The 23,728-nt window shown below is 42.2% G+C and overlaps 1 protein-coding gene across 1 annotated transcript in view; it reads left to right on the top strand.

The window, feature by feature from the left end:
- Positions 1 to 23,728, top strand: part of alk (ALK receptor tyrosine kinase) — a 359,720-nt gene that overhangs the window by 304,476 nt on the left and 31,516 nt on the right. The window contains exons 11-14 of the mRNA XM_053435382.1: positions 5,610 to 5,729; positions 12,725 to 12,890; positions 14,256 to 14,403; positions 19,389 to 19,499. Of these exons, the coding sequence (XP_053291357.1) occupies positions 5,610 to 5,729; positions 12,725 to 12,890; positions 14,256 to 14,403; positions 19,389 to 19,499 (545 nt within the window). The remainder of the gene's footprint in view (positions 1 to 5,609; positions 5,730 to 12,724; positions 12,891 to 14,255; positions 14,404 to 19,388; positions 19,500 to 23,728) is intronic.

Raw genomic sequence — 23,728 nt, forward strand, 5'->3', positions numbered from 1 at the left:
CCACAAAGTGTAACGAAAATAATTATCTTTAGAAAAATAACAATTGACAATTACTGTACACAATAGTGTACGCTTTCTTTACTTTGTGGGGCTCAAACTTAGCCTAGCCCTCCTACTTAATTCATTAATTTTGTATTTTGCATTAAAAGCAATATGCAAATGTCAAAAGAGTGCCCCTCATCAGTAAATGTACCTTCCTCACCTTCACCCCGAGTTTTTGGCAATTCGCATAGAACTCTTGTGAGATGTCTTGTGCTGGTGAGCCTCTGTTATCACATCTTGCAGCAGTTAACACAGCCGATGTAGGGCTTTAGTTGGTGAGTAGAAAATGGGGCTAAAAATTGTGTTGCGTGAATTAGTTCTAACTGATAACAGCTTTTAAAGCACATTATTAACTGTTATTTAAAGTAACATGCAGTCAGGTAGCACAGGTTCTTTAGCTGAATCAATGAAATGATTGGATTATTTGATGTTGGTCTGTTGATGAACCTGTATCAAAAGTGGCTGATTGGGTGAGGGATTCTTTATGTAAACATTCAGCACTAAAATTGTGTTTCATGTCCTCTGGAGCAGGAGCACAGGTACGGCAGCTCTGAAGGATCATCTCTCTGTGCTTCTCTCACTTTCCAGCAAGTTGTTAATCTAGGCAACGTATCCATTTCCTCCAACCACCCTCGACACAGCATTTTATCGCCCATCAATCAGACCAGGTGATTGGAGTTTCTGAAGCTCAGCTAAATAGGTTGTTTCCAGGAGTGATTGCTGTGAGTGATTAGTGTGATGGATCCCTGATCATTATGACACAGCCCTGTTATATGTTTTGGTAGGAAAACATACTGCAAACACATTATGCAGAGGTTCAGCCATCCGTGGCCTTTCCCTCTCTTTTTTAGACTTTAGTGTGAATTATAGTTTGGCAAGCATGCTGATGCATCCATTGCCCTTCAGGTCTGAGACCTGGCTGTCAGATTTATCGTTTTATCTTCCGCAGCATCATTAAATTGCTTGATTGGATTAGACAGCACAGGAAGTTCATCCTTTTCTCTCTGTCAGGTACCATCACTTCTTCCAGGTTTGTCTGCTGCAGGGAACACAGTAGAGAACATCCTGAAATTGCAGCTCACCTGATGAGAGTAGAGTTTGCAGCAACTATTGTCCATGAAAAAATGTCTGCTATGCAGGAACCTTACTGTGATGCATTACAAAAAAGGATTCATGTGACTAGCATCTTATGGCTTTTAATGATAACCTACTTAAATAAAGCGAAATGTAAGGCATCTTGGACTGAAGATGCACAGAGGAATTTTTTCATGGACAATAGTTGCTGCATATATGTCAAATGAAAATATTAGAGCCCTACTCCAGTAGTTGTCTATAACCCACCAAACAATTTGAACAGGTAAAAAAGATAAAAGAGAAACCTCACCCTTACCCAGAGACTAATTAAACAATTTCAAACACTGGCTAAATGTTAGCATTTGGCTCCTAGAGGTCATACATTGATGCTCTGTTTGCAATAGTGTATTGTTATGTTACTTATTTTCAGTGTTTTATTTATTTACTTTGTTTGGTTAGGTTTAGGTCATTAAGTCACTTGCTCAGGGTTTGAACAACAATTTTATGTACATACATACAAAATACATAAATGGGAGAGGATCTTGGAGGTGAATGGACAAAACCCAGGGAGGCTGGGGTTTCACTCCTGTAACTTCTTATTTTTACCTTCTCCTTTATTATCATTTTCTCTTTTCACATGTTTTTTGGTCCATTTAGGCAACAAAATTACTGAGATAGTTTGCAAGGAAAGAAATCTTATTTAGAGTTTAGCAAAACAGGCAGCAGAAATACTTGGTTAGACAGTTAAAAGCCAACAGGATCGATCTTTCGATTGTCAGAGAAAATGAAAAAAACATATCTATGCATAGTAATTAGATTGACTCATTTTGTCCTCTTCCTGGATCACAGCCACGACCATCGTTCACTTCTTCATACACTCTACGATAACAGCTGTAGCAGCTGCTCTGGGTCCTTGACATCACTGCAGAGTTAGTGCAACACTTCTCAAACAAATAATCATGGCAAAAACACAGATTTGAATTGAAAAAATTGGATGTGTTTATTACTGAAGGCAAATGAAAACAGCCTCTTCAAACTGTGTTATCCAAAACAACCATGCACAAAGCTCCTGTCAGTTTTTGTATATTACAGTTTTGTGCTGTGAGTGTCTTGGCTGGGCTCTATTTGTGTTAGCCGTCATGGAAGCTTGTGTAATACCAGTAAGAAATATTGAAATGTATTAACTTCATTAACTGTGGTTTGAGCGTGTGGGTGTTGGACCTGTAAGTACAGAAGCTCTACAAATCCTCAGTGTATTCTCCATGATGACATATTTGGCTCCTTTTTATTCAAATGGAGTTATAACCCAGGTTCAGCAGCCCCCTTGTTCTCTTATATCTTCAGCATCAGCTGGAAGGACAATCAAAGTCAACTTTACTGTCAATCCCGCCATACAATACATCCTCTAGAGGGCAGTGCGGAGATGAGAGTGTTTTGACAGTGGAGGAGGTTTTGATAATGTAGGCTCCGTTGTAAACAGTGGTCGTCTTGCTCGAACTATTGGTTACTCTGCCCACCCACAATCGCCAGTGGGACTGCTATATTCCATCTGCCTGTCTGGGGAAAGGATTTCAGTTGAAGTACATAAATACGTACGAAATGAAAGCAGTTTACAGATAGAAAGCTCCGTCCATTTCCGTGTATAACGATGAGCATAAATGAGCCTTAAGACTTACTGTCAACATGAAACCTCTGTAGTGTGGACATTTCTCAGAGCTATTACAACGTCGAGATATTTTGAGCTCGTGGCTGGGTGGTAACGAGGTGCCCCAACTGTGGCTGGCCTCTGATGGGCTTCAGGTAGCTTATGGCGCCCTGCTAATGAACAGTGACAGCCACGCCGGCTGTTGCCCTGCCCTCTGGTTCACGCGGCTGTGTGGTGGACCTGCTGAGTTCTCCTCTCGCTGCAGCAGCATACCAATGCTGTCTGCTCCAGCTCTGTCTGTTGCATTGCCCTGCTGTAGCATGTTCCACCATGCTCTGAATAACAATGCAGTGAGCCACATTATTGACTTTGTTGAAGATATGTGAAAAGTTGCTGACTTGTGTACACATACCACAATGTGGTGCAGAGACATACTGTAGTCACTCACAATCTCTATCTTTATCAAAGCTCCCAAGTAGCGAACACTTAGTGATGATATCAATTTGAGGATTATAGGGCTGTGGAATGAGCTATTGATTTTTGGGGGGCAGATTTTATGTAAGCATTCCAAAGTTCTTTTTAGGCTTTGAAACCAAAAAGTTTTTGCTAAGAAAACCGGTGAGAGTTATCAGACTCCATGTACACCTTAGGTGACAAAATGCTGAATGTTGTTCAAGCAGCCTTTTAAAGATACATAAACTATTACCCAGAGGACCATCATGGCTGAAATTTCAACATAAACACTGAAAAATAAGTTGTTTGCAGAATTAAGTCCAGGAAAAAGGCTGGCTGACTCATAAGTGAGGAGTTGTTTTTCTAACCAAATAGAGCACTGCCAAATTGTAGCTTTGCAACCTTTCAGCTGCCGAGGGAGCCCCCTGCCAAATAGTGGTAAATGGTGAGGTTTCAGCCCGAGGTGACAGCGGAGCCTGCATGGAGGCAGTTTCTTTTGTAGTAAAGTGATTATAGAGATCAAGATGAAAAGTCTTGTTTTTGTCCCCTGATACTGCCAGAGTGACGAGAAGGCAGACGGCATTTGTTTTCACCAAGGGGGAAGAAGACTCAATATGGGCAACTCATCAACGTCAATGTCACGATAAGAGATCTGGTAGTTAAATTTCTGCTTGAAATTCAGTTCAATTCTTTGCAAGGTCATGGAAACAGCAGTTGTTCATCAATAGGTTGTTAGTGATAGCAACTTTTTACTCCAGGAACAGTTTTGACTTAGAAGAACAAAGCAAGTGAATGGAAATATGCTCATGGAACCTTTAAATTATACTTTGCAGCTGTTTGCCATCCAGGGCTGCCCTATTGAGAATATTAGGAGGCTACAGATTAAACAAAGTTTAAAGGGCCACTTATCTTGCTTGAACTATGTAATAGTTCATATTCCATATACAGGACAATAAAGGTGTATAATATGCACACATCCTTGACAATTAATTATTTGATTGCCTCACGTACCTACACAGAGCACATTAAACGTTTTTATTGAACAGAGTGTGAGGACATTATTGGTTTTGATAGACTGAAGCATTGTGGCAGTCTGACTGAAACACCACAATCATCTTTAGTGTTCTAAAGCTGACTTTGCAGTCCTGGCTCTTGTGTGGAATGTGCTGCATCTACCTTTGTAGTAGAAATAATAAATCAGAGACAGAACTGGTAGAAAAAGCAGAAGGTCAAGATCTGAAGCCATGCCCTTCTTTTGTGCCCTGCCAATACATGATGGCAGCATCATTAGATCTGCAAACCCCAGTAAACCATATCTGATGTCTCAGTTACACTGGTCTTCCATTTCCACAGCATCCAACACGGATAGCAGCAGAGCCACTGGGGGCTTCTTCCTGCAGAACACAGCTTCAAAGAAATGAGATGCCGAACCGAAGTCTTAAAAGAAACAAGACCTTTCCCTGGAACATAAAGTCATAGTCACATTTATAGCAGCCAACTATAAAATGTTGGGGCATCCTGTCTCTTAAAATAAGAAAGTGAAACCACACGAAGGAAGGAAGCAGTACATGATCTTATATTCCCTCAGTTAACAACAGTTAAGTATTTTGTCCTTGGGAGCTTTGTAAAAGGGATTTGTCATTTCAGCACTTTCTCAGGTAAATACAGAAATAGTATTTTGTTATGTTCAGTTGGCACGTCATTGTGCCTGTACCCTCTGCAGTCCCTGATCAGACGTGGCAGCAGAATTCGTGTAACACCACTCAGGTCAGCCTTTTACAGCAGTGATTGCACATCAAGGATCTAATCAAACGATTCTGCTCAGTGATTCAGTCGAGGGGACCATGGGGACTCCGGTTTCTTCATCTCTGCTAAAAATAGAGAATGGGTACAGGTGACTGTTTTATTACAGGTCAGCATTCGACCAAGATAGTAGTTTAAATGAGTGTCCCTTGCTTCTTATTGGGGAAAAAAGCTTTCTCTGTCCTGAGCCATCACAGCCAGTCAGCCTTTTTCCTGGACTTTATTCTAAACTTGAGGGGAAGGGATCACGCTACCAGCAAGCTTATGATCTCAGTCCTGGGAAAGCGGTGAGGCTGCAGGCTTGATGGATCGCTCCAAAAACCCCAGACTGAATGGGCTTACACATCTACAGTAGGGACGGAAAGAGAAGGGGAGAGATTCAGAGGAGCTACATGTTATGCATCCTACCCTCTCTGTACAGCCATTGGTGATACAAATGAAAGAATGACCCCTGCTGGTGGTTATGCATTTTTCTGTGTCTGCAGCTGCTGTGCTTAAGCAGCTCCTCAGTGTAACAGCAACATGATTATGTGGCTTCACACAAAGTAGAGAAAGCAGTCTTTTCACTGAATGCATTATTTTCCATTTTCAGCCAATGGCGAATTTCCTCCGGTGGTCACCAGCACAACCTTGCTGCCATTTGGACCACCCAAGAGGACTACTGACACGTCCATTGGAAATCCTTTGATGAAATTCCCCACCCCAGATGACTGTAAGTATGAGCTTTGGTGCCACAGTCAAACTGAAAATGTGAGTTACGCTCAGATAGCTTCTTCCCTGAAGAAGAATATTCTCCTCTATATATCTGTTTCTCCTTCTGTCTCTCTTTGTCTCTCCTGTTCTCTCTTTTGCTCGCACATCAAACTCACTCACACAATCGCCTGCATGCTTTAATGACTCACAATAACTGTACAGGTGCTGAACATGGCACATTGCATGGGCTGCAACAAAGTACTTGTGCCCCCTACTGGTCTGTACCATGGCACATCTGTGTGAGTGCCGCAGAGACATCCTTTGACATTAAATGAAGCAGGACTGGCAGGTGTTCAAGAGTACTATCCTCCCCTTTTGTTTCCTGAGAATGTCAGCGAAGCCAGTTACACAGACTTGACATTTTCAACCTCGTACTCTCTAACCTCCACTTCTTCAAAAAGGTGAGGATAGCAGAGGATCATTTTCTAAATTTAAAGTGATAAGTAAGAGTTATGTTCACATCAAACTTGCTGTAAAACACATTTCTTCAGCTAGAAGCTTCTAAGTTGTCAAGGTACACTGGCATTTTTTAAGCTTCCCTGCTGTAAGATATGAGGTATGTCCATTTTAGGGTTACACTGGAAATAATCCTTATTTTTCAGAGATAATTGCTACGTCTGTAGACATAACACTTTTTATACGATGGCTGAACAGATGTGAGGTTCTTCTCACTTTGTAATTTTGACACCAGTTCTCGAGTCCAGAGAGATGATTAGTCTGGACTATTTCACACTCTAGCATCAAATTTTGTCTTCATCCTTATCTTGTTTTGCAACCCTGCAAAGTGGCGTATAATACTTGGAACGCCCAGCAAATCAATTCTAAAGGGGTATTAAAGCAGGCCTTTTATTTCAAACCGGTTAGAAGAATCATTCTCCCTCAAGCCATTTTAGGACATGAACTGTCGAGGATGTCCGCACAATGGTGTCCGGACTTGTTAATCTACACATGGCAAAAATTAGTAGTCAGTAGATTAGGGGCGGCTGTGGCTGAGGGGTAAATAGGTCATCCTCCAACCTGAAGATCGGCATTTCTTTCCCCAGTCTGACCCATCTGCATGCCGAAGTGTCCTAGGGCAAGATGCTGAACCCCGAATGGCCCCCCATAGAATAACAAAGTGCTGCGAATAGATGCACTGTGTGAATGGATGAATGTTGAACTGTACTGTAAAGTGCTTTGAGTGGTCATCAAGACTAGAAAAGCGCTATATAAATACAAAACCATTTACCATTAGATTTCGTTATCCAATTAGATAATGCACAAAACAAACTATTTGACCACTTTCAGGCCAGCGTTAGTCTTACATATTACTCTGTCTGAATTAAGCCTGGGCAGTCCGAGCGGTCAGATGGTTCTCTCACTGTCCGCCCGCACTGCAGATTTATCATAGAGAATTTCAATCTGCTCAACCGGCGCCAGAAAGGGCAGACGAGAGCAACGGTGCCTGACAAACCACAGAAATTCGGGTGATTGAAGGACACAATAGGCATAGCCTAACAGCAGCCCAGAGTGGACCTGATGCTAATGTGTGGCTCTTTTTGAGCAGCAGATTGTCTGATTGAATGTCTGTGATGTTGGTCAGACTTAAACCTTGAACACAGGGCAGCATGTTCAACTCTTCAGGGTTAAAAAGGGATGGTCAGAGATCAGACTAATGTTTGCCCAGCTAACAAGATGTGATAATGTTAGAGGATGATGCACTGAACTGGAACAACAGACGTTGGTCAACTGGCAAACGAAGGCTACTTCTATCAAGACGAACATTTTTAGGATATTCAATCTAATACAATAAAACATTTCCCGTTGGAGAGAATTGGTAAAGGCTTTTTGAATGTGCTTACACGGGTAAGATTCCGTATGGTTGCAATAAAATGCCGGCAGACTTAAATCTCCTCTGCGAAACACTGCACTTTGAGATCACCCTGCTCTCGCCCTTGTAATTATCATAGATATTAACTTGGGGGGTAAAAAGTAGAACTTGTACTTATTCGTTGGCCAATTCAAAGAAAGACTTGAGCGGTTAACATTCGCCATGCGTCTCCCTTCTCCCCTTCTGGAGTTGATGCTTTGACGCCTGTAGAGCAGGGCGGCAAGTCTGATGAGAGTTTTAGCTCAGCAGACCTGTCACTCCAACAAGGCTGTCTTCTTCCCCCGACACGCTCAATGATTAACCCCACCAGGCGTCAACATCTCTTGTCTTCTCTCACTCTCTTCTTCATCTTTCCATTCTTTCTGCCAGCGTCTCTGGACCTGGTACCTCTAGTTTTCCTTTTTTGTTTACCATTTCATTATTCAAAACTGTTATTGACAGTCTTTTAGTTTCCATTACTGCTCTTTCATCCCCCTGACTTTACTTTCATTCAGCATTCGCTTAAATCTCATTCTATTGTCTCACTTCTTGCTCCTGCGCTTTAGTTCATCTCCTTCACCGCAACTTCACCTTCATTCTCTTTCTTCTTGTCCTTTGCCCTCATCTCCATTGATTCTCCACTATTCTGGCAACAGACACTTTCATTTCTCACCACTGCTCTGCTGTGTTGCACCCAGCGCTCACTGCTGACTCATCAGTTGCTTTGGGGGGAAGTGAAAAAGTCAAACTAGATGAGGCTGCTTCCCTTTCTTTCTGTGATTACCTCTCCTGATGGGAAAGGAACGCGTCACTAACCCCAAAATCAGCTCTGGGCTTATTTTTCTCTGGCCATTAGTTGTATGCGAGTGTGTGAGCCTGTATGTGTGGGCAATGCACACAATGCACCTTCACAAAGCAACCAAATCTTACTGCAGTTACACCTCATCTGCATGTGGATTTAAAAGCATTAGCTTCTTTAAACAGATAGCACATTTTCACATCCCGGTTTTCCACTTCTGCTCATATAACAACAACAAACACCCAAGTTGTGCAGAGTAAACTGGCATCAAATCAAAGACAGAAGGCACAGTGACTGAAGCAATCTGATTGGCCCTTGAAAGTAAATGACAGCAGATGTCGCTCCCTGAATGCTGCATGCAGAAAAGCCGTTTTTTGCCATTACACGCTCGCTAATTAGCTACACAAAGAAGCTAAAGCTAATAAGTCTGTGCCCCATTGTTTACTTCTGCATAAACACTGGCATGCAGCAATCAGTTAGCTAGTTGCTGTTACTTTGGGTTTTGGAGGGAGAGGACATTAGTCACTAAGACAGATATTAGACTGATAACGAGCAGTGTCACACAAAAGACTTTGTAATTAATTGGTCGCGGCTGCTACATAAGCTTTGTGTTTAGCATTCACATCCATTCATGGGGTGCCTGCCTTGATCCATCTTTCTAATGGCCAGCCCAAGGAGGACAACTGTCACTGGATAAGGAGGATACAGGCTAACAGAGAAAAGCAGTGTAGAATGAAAAATCTTGTTTGCGCAACATGAGGTTGTATTTTAAAAGTATAATTTAGTAGACCTATAATAGTAGACTTGTAATGACATGAAAGGAAAAGTTATCGACTGCATTTACTGTGGTTTTATTGCATTCATTTAAAATACTGGTGAAAACAAAACTAAAATTAAAAAAACAAGAATCATATCTATCTACTTATTCCACAATTTGGACGTGAAGTTATGTTTTAATAAACGTTGTCTAAACAAGCAAACAGCGCTCTGCAGCAGAGACAGAAGGGGCGTATGTGATGTTTTCGATCCTGAAAACAACGACAACTGATTCTCCAGTTTGAGGTTCTGCGTACTGAGTCGAGCCTCACTGAATTTTGAATAAAGAGGTCAACAGCTATTTGTGCAGGAGCAGTGTAGCAGAGATCTGTCTATGACCACAGGCCGAACAAACAGTCCATTCCAAACACACAGGTTTAGAACGGATACATTTGTCATCTATCTTTATTTCTTTATACTTAGGCATAAAGGAGGCTAACACGACCATGGCTCAAGTCAAACAAAATGAGAATTAGAGGAGGTATGACTCTGAACTTAATCAAATAGCAGGTTAATAAAACACGCCTTCTTGTACTGAGTTATGAATTACTGAGCACGGAGCATCTGTCCGTCTGAATGTCAATCTGTCTGTTGCAGCACCCAACATCTTGGACATTGCTCATTATTCTGTCACAAAACTGAAAGAATCTAAATGGCCTCATTCTGGCAAGTTAGAAACTCATACTGCAGCATTTCTTCCTGCTATTTTGCTTGTTACAGATTGGCCTTTGTCATTCACAGAGAATGGGATGTTTGCTGTTATTGTTTTAATAGTGTGCAGAGGAGATAAAGATGGCTAGAACGTTTCTATCAGTGGTGCAATACAATTAGGCGTGTTCTAAGCTCTGACTCTCTCCCTTAGACTCAAACTCTCTTTCCCCTTCTTATTCGACTAGTGTGGAACAATTCGTCACTGATGACAGTGTGTACAGCGTTGGCCCTCTCTCTGATGGGGGCCAGTGTTTGTTATGATGATGGCGTTGCACCTGTGGCAAAGTTCACTGAAAAGCAGATTCATATAATAGTCAGGCAGAGTCAGAGTCTCCCCGGGGATGTGTGTGTGTGTGGGTGTGTATCATTATGTGTATACGAATGTGTGTGTTGTGGGTCGCAGGGTCTGACGGGCGTGCACACCACTTGTTAGAGAAGACAATCATCTTTGAGAGCGACACATCTTGTTTTTGTTTGTTGTGCCAAGTGCCAATCACAGGCTCATTACACCATTGGTATGTGTATGTGTGTCCCTGTGTGTGTGTGCGTGTGTGTGTGTGTGTGTGTTTGTGGGTGCGGGTTTGTGTGTGTGTGTGAACTTGCTCATATCGATGGCCCACAAAGATCAATCAGTCGGGGTGAAGTGTGAAACCAAGCGCACCCTGGGGAGACGGGAGAGAGAAATCGAACGAAAGTCTTGGTTACTTTCAACAGCAGCAAAGCTAGTGTCAGGAAGTCAAGCTCACTCTACATACCAACGACCTCATTCATATCAAATCACTAAGAATTCACTACAAATTAAGAACTAAATTGACTATATAACAGACTATATATTTTCTACCTTAGGTTCTTTCTCTTTAGCATGTTCTACCGTAACTGATTGCCATCTCCGAGTAACCAATGAAGTACAGTAAGATTTACGTCTAAAGCACTGTTTGACTTCAGCGGCTTTTATGCTCCAGTGATGGATTTATTCCCAGCAGTCCTAACTCTTTTTACTTTGTAGGGTGTAGAAAATACTGACTAGAGGGCTCAATTTACTGCTGCTGAATGGGAGCCAGGAAGATCTCTCGTCCCTCCACACAGTGTTTTTTGTTACAGTAGGAGTGTATTTGGTAAGAGTAGGCTGAACTCCAAATCGTTTTGTTTTCCTTAGCGGTGATTCATGGTGTGTTTTTTTTAAGTATCCTCCTGCTTGAAATGCTATCTGCCGGCAACCCTTCACCAAACTCAGAAAGGGTTGTTATTTTGGGGAGACGGAGTGGAGGTCTGTATGAATTACGAATGTTGCATCACTTACCAAGCGCGCACGAAGCTCTGACTGACAAATGTGATAACATGCAGTCCATCCAGGTCTCAGCAGTGATACTACTCATCATTTGGAGTGGTGGTGGCAACAACAACTGGCACTCAGGATGGCAGTTTTTCATAGCTTTGAATTGATTACATCCCAAAATATGTTTCCCGTGAGAGATAATTTCTATCCTTCCATCCACTGTCCATACCACTTCTCATTTGAGGGTTGCCAGGAGAGCTGAGGCCAATCCCACCTGGCATTGGGCGAGAGGCGGGCTCATCCTGGACAGGTCGCCAGTTTATCACAGGGCCAACATTTACATGTCTCCAATTAACCCAACCCCAATTTGCATGTGATTGGACCGTTGACGAAGCTAAAGCACCATAAGAAAACCCACAGAAACGTGGGGAGAACATACAACTCGACACATGTAGACCAAAGACATGAACGTGAGATAATTGATAAGAAAATGGTGTATGTTCTGGTTGTGTTATTTCTAGAAAAACACATATGCTAAAAAAATTCCACCTTCATTTAATTGTTTCCTCCTAATTAGTGGATTTTTGCAACAGATTTTTGTAAATACTGGCATCTCTCTTGCAAGGTCTCAGCTTTAATAGACATTAGACAACAGGCGACTTTAACAGCAAAGGTGTTGAGATGACTTTAAGTAACACTTGAGATTCATCCAATTAAAATAAAATGTTAAAACTATATCTGTATCACAAACAGTATTAGAGTCTGAGGTCAGAAAAGTTGCTGTGTTGCAGATACGACTTTGACTTTAGCTCCTCTGCAGATATGCAATGATCAACCCTGCTCTGAAATGAATGATAAGTAGTCTCTAAGCGACCACAGCCCGTCGGAGGGAGGAAGGGGGGGGGGGGGGGGGGGGGGCTTCAGATGTGCTTCAGTCCCTGGTGTCTCCCTCACTGTTCTGTGTTCACAAGCCTTAAATCAGGATTTAGCACTGCAGTGTTAAGTCCTTCCACGTCCATCTGACAAGATTAATCTAGTGCTAATTACAGAGAAAAGAACTCCAATTAGCATCAACACGTGGGATTACATAGAAAATGAGGAGAAGTGTTTGTCACCTGTGATCCTGTCTCTGTGCGTGCCCTGCTGCAGTGAAGATGATGATAGCATCATTTCATATGAGTGGCTTCCAGTTTAAAGATTGCCTCCCCAATATGTAATCATTTGCCTCATGTCTGTATATTTGTGTTTTATTGACGTGAAAGTGGAGCAGTGGAGAAAGTGAAGGGGAATGAATGTGAGACAAATAGAACTGTAATGAGTCTCTCTTCAGTCTCTCTATCATCTTTAAGTTCGCTAAAATGTATGCGAGATGGAATACTGCTTGTGTGTGTGTGTGTGTGTGTGTGTGTGTGTGTGTGTGTGTGTGGGTTTGTGTGTGCGTGCGTGTGTGTGCGCCCTCTATGATGTTCTGAATGTTTTTTTCCCCCTTTTCTTCATTTGCAGCCATGAAATGGAGTTTTCATACCTGTGGGGCTGTGGGCCCTGAAGGCCCGACACCCTCTCAGTGCCTCAGCTCCTACAGGAACAGTAATGTCAACGTGACTGTCAGCACCCGAGGGCCCTTCAAAGGCATTCAAATGTGGCAGGTCCCAGAAACTGGCACCTACAGGTAAGACTGATGCCAGAGTATAAAGCCCCTGAGCACACAAATATCTGCTTAACTGTTATTTTTGCAACACATATTTCACTCAGCACCCACTCTGTAACAATGCTATCACTTTCCTAAGGGTCACTGTGTTGCAAGGTCAATCATTAAATTCACTTGGGCTTGTGCGCATTTAGTAAACGGTACACACCTCTCATTTTTAGGTATCAGCGCACACTGTGCAACTGGCAACAATGCAGACTGTTCCTCACACCCACCTCCACTCCTCTGTGCATCAGCGGCACATCAATCTTCCGCAAGCAAACAGAGAAATATCACTATCAGATTCTTGCAGGAGGTTGGAGTTACGGCAGCTAAACAGCATGATTCACTCAGCACCTGACTCCGAAAATCCAAAATCCACCCACCTCCACGTCTATGTTGGTGGCCTTAAAGGCTTCAAAAAACCTCAAAAATCTGCCGCAGTGCATTGACCTCCAGCTGTGCGCTGCTGCAGGATTAATCCTGTAATATCCACTGCCTTGTGCAAGATCAATATTCCTCCTGTGGGCATTCATGACAACCTGAGGTGTTTAACTTGGATTTGACTTGAAAGCTTCTAGCCTCCCACATCAACACAGAAACAAACACACACACAAACACACACACACACACACACACACACACACACACACACACACACACACACACACACACAAACGCACACCACTAAGCCCAACCAAAACCCTTTACTCTTAAAATACCTTACGAACAAAATAGTGGACATCAACGTCAAAACACCTGTCCCAGAGTTTTAGAAAAACACCTTCTGCCTCCGCGCTAACTCCGTAATCGTGGTCTTGGTGCGTGATCCCGGTTTAGCTGGCAGAGCTTGTAAATGAAGCTGACAGACGGCCACAGGGATGAATGTGCGCTCTGCATCTCCCCGAAGTCATTAGGCAAACAGCTGAGGTAGCTACTGGGCACCGGGCAACGTTCTCTCTCGCCCCACCAAGCTCGACCACCAGGGAAGAGAAATATCGAAGCTCTCCCAAAAACCAATCAAGCTGTTGTTTCTTTCCTGGCAAGAAAACTGGAGTGTTTGAAATGGGTTTCGTTTGCTACTAAGGTGTGTGTTTGAAGGACAGATTGTGTGTCCATGCAGTTCAGTTTTGTTTGCATGTTTTCTGAGCCATGCTTGGTCAAATATTTTGGTATTTTAATCATATTTTGAACTTGGAAGACAAAATATATACATCATCATTGTGAAGTTACAGAGTATTGTTGTTATACATGTTTATACCCATTGAAACGAAATGAGGCCGCCTTCCATTCCCACTACTGAGATTTTTTGATCTGTGCTGTGGTTTTTGTTTGTTTCTCTGCCAGGATCACAGCGTACGGTGCAGCTGGTGGTCGCAGCGTATTGGCCATGAGCAGGTCACATGGTGTATACATCACTGGAGACTTCCTGCTAAGGAAAGGAGATCTGATCTACATCCTAGTGGGACAAAAAGGAGAAGACGCATGCCCTAATGTGAGCCTTTTTTAATTTAATAGTCAACTATCATGCTTTACATCAATACATGTTTAGTAGCATATGACAAGCTTTGGTCCACATTTATATACTAATATCGTAAAATATGAAGCAGCAATGTTCCCTCTTAAATATTCGCTCACTACTGGAAAAATACAGATCCAATTTGTGCACTTATCGTGAATTAGCTTCAACCAGTTTTTCTTTTATACGGAGTCACAAATTAGAATAATAATTTATTTAACCGTAGAATCTGCTTACAGCGATTCACGTTTGTCATTGGCCGAATTGATCACTGTAACCAGTAGTAAAAAATAACTTTTTAATGGTCCAAACATGTATGAAAAGACCCAAACTGACACTCTAAGCGGTAGGGCTGCTCGATTAATCGAAATTTAATCGTGATTACTATTATGGGGTCAAACGATCTCCAAACTACTATAATCGAGTTGAAACGATTATTTGGAATTTTTTCCGAAAGAGACGCGCATGCGCAATTCAGTCCTTCCCCCAAAGCATTCAGCGGCACAGCTGACTGGCTCCACTCTCAAGCAGCAGTAAAGTGAAGGAGGCGAGTTGTGTGTGTGGTGATCGGCGATGAAGAAAACAACGCGATGGAAAAACAGAATAAGGGCACATATTAATAATCGTGATTTTGATATTGTCCAAAATAATCGTGATTATGATTTTTTCCATAATCGAGCAGCCCTACTAAGCGGTCTACTTGATCACTATAACCAAATTATTTAAACAGAATTTGTATAGGAATGATTCTTAACACAACGTAATTTGCTAATGAATTGGACTGAAATATATTTAATTTACCCCCCTGTTAAACCTGATAGTGTTGGAATGGAAACTATGAGACTCAACATTGGATAACGTTGTGCAAATCACTTTGGATCCCTACTAAGTGGTTACGTTTTATGGGCACCAGTGACTGTTTAAGTATGCGATCGACTCTTTCAGTGATCTCTTCATTGTCTCTCTCAAGCTTACTTGTGTTCTTTTGCCAGCAGTGGCTGTCATCCATTACGCTCAGGAGGTTTTTTCACTGGCAGCAGCGCAGCATGCTTCCCCTCTCAGTTCACAACACTGAGACTAAAACCCCCACAATCCCTCTGGTTGCCAGCGAAACCATCCATCATTTGCTCTTCAAACATTCCACATTCCAGGCCTGTCCCTCGATGAGTTAGTTACTAGTCAAACAACATCATTGAGGAAAATTACCCAAAGAAACTGGAAAGTTTGCGAACTGGAAGAATCAATCTTTCTCAGTCTCTCTGTAATTCAACACATTTCTATATTGAAGAGAAATTTTCATAAAAGTGTCCTACCTTTCCATCAGTCAATCAATCAGTAAGACTTTAGTGCTTTACTTAAAAATCACCACCTCCCCCCACTACATACAAACACACACAAACACACACACAGGCACACACAAACACAAACACATACACACCAGTGTTAATTTTGGCAGCTATTTTTGATTTAGTCTTAGTCTTAGTCTTTTGACGAAAATGCATATTAGTTTTAGTCACCTTTTAGTCATTTTAATCCTTCTTAGTTTTAGTCTAGTTTTAGTCGACGAAAACAAATTCCATTTTAGTCTAGTTTTAGTCGACGAAAACTAATTCCATTTTAGTCTAGTTTTAGTCACATTTAATAGCCACATTAAACTCCTTTTCTATAAAAACATATAGCTGCAGCCTAATAGCTTAAAAATATATATTTAATTTTAAATGTGAAAACAAAAAGGGAGAGCAGGTCAGACTGGAGCCGGACACAGAAACTGAACATCGGTACAAACCAACTGCAGCTTCTGCTCTGATGAAGAAGCTGCGGCGCTGATCTCTGACCAGCTGAGACCAGAGAAACTCTGTGTTTTCACTGTTTCCATAGTTAAGAAGCAGTCGGTCACTGAGAGGCTGCTCCACGAGAACGCGCTCTGCTTTCACTGTGTCTCTCTGAGCGAGTGCGCGAGGCGGGGGGCGGAGCTACGGACCGGAGCGCTATCTGGGAGCGCACAGGCACACACACACACACACACACACACACACAGATTCACTCGCCCGCTACTGATACTTCATGACGGCCTGATACGATGATGTTTTAAAAATTATTGTGACTTAGTCAACCACCAACATTTTCGTCTCGTCTCGTCTCGTCAACGAAAATTAAAATAGATTTCGTCATAGTTTTTATTTTCAAAGATTCGTTTTCGTTACGTCTTCGTCTCGTCTTCGTCATGGAAAAAAGGTCGTTAACGAATATATTTCGTCATCGTCTTCGTCAACGAAATTAACACTGATACACACATAGACAGACAGACAGCATGGGCTTAATAGAGCACTTAGAAATAAAAAAACTCTCAGTAAAAAGAGGAACTGAGGAAACATTCACTTGGAGAGGCAAAACATCCCCAATAAACACAAGCAAGGCGGCTTCCCCAAGATACCAAGGAGAAAACAATAATTATATTTTGTGTATTTATATAGTGGTTTCAAAAGGAAAAACAAACAAGTGACAGCACAGAAATATAAACGTCAAGAGAAAAAATCACATCAAAAACTCTTTTTTTGTTAAAGCCCTGTCATGAGCAGTAAATATTAACATTTAAATATCTATTTATATAATGTGATTTACAAGACGATACTAATTTAACAGCCTTTCTTTAATTGTGTATGGTATAGCAGGATATCGGGAGGTTCTAGGGCCCTTTTGTGTTCAAGAGGCAGAATGTGGAGCTTTGCAGGCAGGGGTCCTCGCCGCTGTCATGGAGTTATTAGCTTGTGACGCAGTGTGTCTTGATGTGCTTAGTAAAGCAGAGGGGGACTAGGCTGTTCCAAAGTGAGACTGGAGTCGTTTAAGGTTCTTCTTATTTCCCTCCACCTGAGACGACGACAGGCAGCAACTCTCTCCAAAGAGTCGCTCTGAACGTGAGCTGTGCTGTCGAACAGTGTTTTCTCAACTAACTTTCCCTCCGGTGAAGGAAATGATACCTCCCTTGTCCGGACAAATACTCTTCTGTGCATCTCAGGCACGGTGGCACATAGACACACACCGATACACACGCTCCTCCTTTCTGTCGTACACTTCCTCTCCCAGACAAAATCTCAACTTTAAAGTGGGGAGCTGGAATGATAGAACAGGCTGAGAGGTGGAGAGCGTGAAGAAGACTCTCCCATAATAATTGAGTGCGCTGTATTTTACCCCCTCCACCTGTCAATCACAGTCAATAAAGTCACGCCCCTAGTCCAGTCCTCTCGGCCCCTCAGACTGGTTCAGACAGACAGGGGAGCGGAGGGAGCGATGAGCGAGCTTGTGAAGTTCAAACATAGTGAGGGGAAGAAACTGTTGCCCTCTCTCTCTCTCTCTCTCTCTCTCCCTCTCTCTCTTTCTCTCTCTCTCTCTCTCTCTCTCTCTCTCTCTCTCTCTCTCTCTCTCTCTCTCTCTCTCTCTCTCTCTCTCTCTCTCTCTCTCTCTCTCGCGCGCTCTCTCTCTCTCTCTCCTTCTCTCAGAGTAGGACTGGCTCCAGACAGTTCAGCACGATCGCACAAACAAGGCCGACACATCAATTCAAAAGACCTCAGCTATGCCAATGTCCCTGCATCTAACATCATTTGCCAACAATACGTCCAGTTCCATTTAAATAAAGAGGCTGTATTTCTGGGAAACAGACCGGAACGACGACAAAATGACTGACAGGCTGTCTTTTAGGTTAAAATGACCATTCATCTTAAAACTCTTGAATCATAATGCCAGTACACCCTCATTTTGTTTAGTTTTACTGTTATATTCCCTTTTAAGATTAAATGCACTAGTGTTGTGCTTGTTCTAAACCTGACTGTTTGGAATGGGCTTCAATGAAGACATTTCAGTGAAAGTTTTTCATAAAAGGAACCTGAATTAGTTAAAAACTTTTCAAAATAGCTCTTGTAGTTCAGGTCGATATAAAGCATTACAGAAGTGACACGTACATTGTGCTTCTACTTTGAAGACAAATTACTGAAGAGGAAGTGATTCCATGAATGCTGCTGCCATGACAGAGATCAGCACCTGTGAAAGCCTGTGTCAGTCTGATACGGTGAAATAAAACATGAAATTATCAAAATGACTTGCCTTCAACTTTGATTTAAGGTTTGACTCATTTGCCAATCACTGGATCCACAGACGGAAGGCACACTGCCCCTCCCCCACAGACTGCTGTAGAGCGCTGGTCCCCTGTTTATAAATATTTTATAAATATAGAATGTATCTCGTCTCCAAATCGCACCAATCTCAGCACTGCACTTTCTGTGACAATTTAATATTTGCATCCCAACTAAGAAGCCGATTAGAAGAAGGGTTCATGAGATATGCGTATCACATACAGACGTTTGTGGAATTAGTTGGTACATCATTTTCCACTCGTTTAACCTGCAGCATTCATAACAAAATGATAAGAAATGAACAATCATCGAGTTAACGTGAACTTGAATCTATTATGAAATACAGTTATATCATTTAATGTCTGTTTTTCCACATCTCGTAAAAAATAAGAAACATTAAGTTTGTGAACAACACATCAACAACTCTCTATTTACAGATATGCGAGATTAGCAACTATACAGAAGATACAATTTGGATTCTTTTTGAAATGGTATTGAAACTCCTGAGATGTCTTATTGAGTCGGGAACATGAATCCAACACATGAAACAGATTTGCAGTCATGTAAAACCCCGAAGGTAAAAACAGGAAAATCAGTAAACATCCTATCCTCACTGGAACTGTCTGATAAAGAGAGCGACAGCTTGTGCTTTTCGCTTCCTTTTTAAATCTCGATGTCTCCGCTTGGTATTCGCTCCCCACTGAAATGCTAAAATCTCACATTCGCAGGAGCCGGGGTTTGGCAACAGCTCTGCCTTCTCATACACGACTGACATCCATGAAAGCAATTCTTCTGCGAACTGACGTCTCTCTCTCTCTCTCCCTTCTCTCGCAGGCCAATGGCATACTGAATAAGATCTGCCTGGAACAGAGCAGCCCAATGGTGAACAAGACTCAAGTGAAAGGGGGCGGAGGAGGGGGCGGAGGTGCTACGTATGTATTCAAGGTAAGAAGGTGCTGAGGAGAGGAAACACCTGGGGAGTCAGGGAGATAGTGGTTATAGACAATTTAATGTAACGTCTATGTTGTTTATTAGTTTTATTCTTTGTCACTTAGTCTGCATTGTCTTATGTCTTAGGCCTCTCTACCCCAGGATCCCAGTGCGTGTTTAAATCCCCCAAATATATTGAGTCCCCTTTTCTTTATTGCAGTATGTGTAGGACCCAAGGTTGAGTTGAGTTAGGAGGCCGGTGTCGTGGCAATTTCTACAATCCCACCATTAGCAAGGAGGAAACGAGACACAATTCTCTTACAGTATTGTCACACATTTAATGCTCGAGCATGGTACATACAACAGAGTTGAGTTTGTCATATGCACCCAGACAGATAACAGTGGTTGGTATTTATACATTTGGCTAACCCCACCCATTCAGGAGGGGGGGTGTTAAACAGTTGATGACACGGGAAAAGCAGCACTTCAAACATCTTCAAGCTCCTCCTAGAGAGGAACAAACTCATCGATCAGCCTCTTTGATATAAAGGAAGTAGGTGACCGATAACGTGTCCCCTGCTCTAAGACCCCTGGAGTGAATCCCCCGTGCTGTAAGGTCTTTGTTAGGTGAATCAGCATGGGTGAGAAAATCATTATAATATCAGTTGGTCGAGCAACATCCTGAATTCTCAAGGATACGTTTGCTCACAGTTGTAGACATCAAAGTACTTCCTCACATCAACCATTTGCCTGAATAGTAAATTACTCTCACACTGTGTCCGGGCTAATTAGATTACTGTGTCTGGACTAATTAGATTACTGTGTCTGGAGTAATCAGGCCAACACTTATGCAGTACAACAGGAAACGGCAACATCAAAGATACATTTGTTAGAAATACAATGATGATCAATCAAAGTATACATAAACATGATAATATTATGGTCACATGTTACATTTCCCTTACAATCCGTCATTTTGATCATAATGGATCAATAACACTTTATAAGGTGGGGGAAATCCAACTCTGTCCGAAGTTGACGATTTGAGGGTACTTCAGTTGTGTGATATAATGTCAACGTCATCATATGGTGGAATCCAGTCTGAGATAGGGTAGGGGTCAATTTGCAAAGCGGTAACAATGGCCTTAGTGCATTGTTTGCGTATCAGACCAATGATACAAGTGATAACAGAAATAGCTATCAAAAACATGAATACGCTTGTAATTAGTGTGCGAAAAAACGATGTACCGATGGATGCCAGGGGGCCGAACACATTCGAAAAAGGGTCCCACCCGTGCACTTCATGCAGATCCTTTATCCCTTGTTCAGTATTCTGTTTCAGCTTAGTTATCTCTTCGTCATCACTCGCAATATAGGAACAACATTCAGTATGAATAACTTGACAAACACCACCCTGAGAGGCCAGCAAAAGATCCAAGGCCATTCTGTTCTCTGTGGCTACACGTGCTACATCATCTAAGCGCCTTGATGTAGCTGTTATGGCGGCTGTAGAAAAATTCATGTGACGTTCTAACACTGTGGATAGTGACTGAATCTCTTCTTGAGAAGTAAACACCCCATACGATGGTATGAGGAGGCCTAATACACGTTGGGTAGTTGTTATTGTGCGTCTGGCCCTGCGGTGGAGTGATGATAGCTCTGCTACAGATACTTCCCTGATTAGGGGTACTAGAAATGCTAGATAACAAGGACTGTGGGTTTCTCTTGGAAAGCAGCTGTAAGCCTGGTCCCCACAGACTAAATACACTTTTTCTGGTAGTGCAGACTGTCGGTTGAAATAAACAGTCTGTGTTTGATTACAATAAGTAATATTTGATGTAACTATGTGGCTAGGATCCTGTAGACATAGAGAAACATTTAACAGAGGATGCACTCGCAGAGGAGGCCAAGCGATTGAACAGTTACGGGCTGAGGATTTAGCTGAAAATATAGGCTTTGAACAATTACGTACATTAAATCCTAAGAACATAATTTGGGTTTGAGTTTTCCACGGGGCTATCCATACTCCTGCCATGATGCTATAAGTATATCGCGGATTACTTACTGGCCAGCATTCCGTGTCATTGCAGCTAGCAGGCACAGCTAGGAGTTCTACACGATGTTGGAGCATTGCATTCACAATGGTCTCGAACTTGGATATTTTCCACAGCACTGCAGTTTTTAAATCATTTGGTCTGTGCGCTCTGTTGAATTCTGATAAGATGAAATAAATGATGTCCATTTCACTGTCGGGTCGGTTATGATGAGTTGGCCCTGGAATATAACAGTCTGGGAAAGTCTCTGTAATTTTTGCAACTTTAAATACTTGAAGGTCTACTACTGATAATGGCACAGGCATTACCATAGGTGTCTGTGATGATGTAGGTAAATGTTGGCAGATCCAGCAATCAGAAATATTACGGGCAGTGGCCCATTCTTGCATCATAGTGATGGCTAAATTGCTTTTATCAATAATATATCGTCTCATTCGCTTGTTTTGTTGATATGCAGGAGGATTAGATCTAGAACTGTGTTGTAAGTGACGCAGAGTAATTGTACTGACGTTGGCACTGTTTTTGTTCTCTAGACACAATACAATTGGGACCACAAGCATAAGGATGAATATATGGCAACATGTTGTTTGTCCAAGATCACGTACTGTTTCCCCAAAGGGAGGCTGGAGTCTGTAGTAAGGCATTGATATTTTTCTCTTTTTTTTTTTTTTTTTTTTTTTATTTGCAAGCAGCTGTTGGTGTGTTATTTACACCTCAGTGAGCTGTATTATTTATCTGCTTCTGTTCCTTGTCTTGTTAGTGGAGCGGGACTGTCTCCCTGGGCCTCCGTCTCAAGTGGCGGCACCTTTCTGCAATGGCTGGCGTGTGTCCAGGTGGTTCTTTCTTTCACCTTAACCGCTGTAGGTGTGGTGAGAAGCACTTGATGGGGTCCTGTCCATCTGGGTTTCCTCCAGTGTTTCCTTTTTAAGTTTTTTATCAGCACCCAATCTCCTGGTTGTAGGTTATGCAGCTGGCCGTCTGCTGGTTGCGGGAGTGCTGCTTGTACCTGTGTATGTATAGAGCTCAACATTTTGGTTAACTGCATACAGTAACTAAGCATCACATCATCTAGTAGGTCTGAGTTGAGGACTTGATTATTTTGGGGGAGGCCCATCCCAGTATTCATAGGTCTGCCTGTGAGAATTTCAAATGGTGACAGACCTGTTCTGGCCCTTACCCTCCCTCTCATGGCCAGTAACACTAGAGGTAGTGCTTTTATCCATGAGAGTCCTGTGTCATCACAGCATTTGACAAGTTTGTTTTTTAATGTTCCATTTTCTCTTTCAACTGCTCCACCACTTTGTGGATGATAGGTGCAGTGATGTTTCAGATTGATACCTAAAAATGTTGATAGTTGATTAATTGCAGTATTTACAAAATGAGTTCCATTGTCACTGCTGATTTTTTGTGGGATTCCCCATCGGGGAATGATTTCGCGTATTAACACCTTTGCTACTGCAGAGGCATCTGCTTTACCTGTGGGGAAAACTTCAACCCATTTAGAAAACATGTCCACAATTACAAGACAGTATTTCTTTCCTTCACATGGTGTTAATTCAATGAAATCCATTTGCAAGTGATCAAATGGTAGGGCAGGGGGGGGATGGCTTGAGGTTTGTATGTCATGGCCTCGTGTAATGTTGTTTGTTAGACAAATCAAACATTTAGAACAGAAAATTTGTGAGAAATTGGTGAAGCCTCTAGTGTACCAGTGTTTGTTAACTGCATCTACCATTCCTTTTTTTGATACATGGTCTCTGCCATGTGCCAACTTTGCATAAAAAGGAAACAAGAACTTAGGCAGAGAAGGTCGACCGTCTTGGTATTGCCACACGTTATTAACATATGTACATCCAGCCTTTTTCCAAGCGGCTTTTTCCATTTTGTCAGCATGGCTTTGTGCTTCTGCTAAATCTGTGAGTGAGGCAAGAGGAGTATCAATGAATTGTGACATTTGTAGAATTTTGGTTTGTTGTGCTGCTTCCTTTGCTGCTGTATCTGCTTGAGCGTTTCCTGTTGAAACAGAGTCAGTACCTTTAGTGTGAGCTTCACACTTACTGACAGATATCGCCGTGGGGAGTAAAATGGCAGTTAATAGATTGTGGATTAGAGGTCCATGGGAAATAGGCTTGCCTGTTGATGTTAAAAATCCTCTTAGTTTCCAAAGTGTACCAAAATCATGAACGACTC

This window comes from Pleuronectes platessa, chromosome 11 (genome assembly GCF_947347685.1).
Source record: "Pleuronectes platessa chromosome 11, fPlePla1.1, whole genome shotgun sequence".
In the NCBI taxonomy this organism is placed as follows: domain Eukaryota; kingdom Metazoa; phylum Chordata; class Actinopteri; order Pleuronectiformes; family Pleuronectidae; genus Pleuronectes; species Pleuronectes platessa.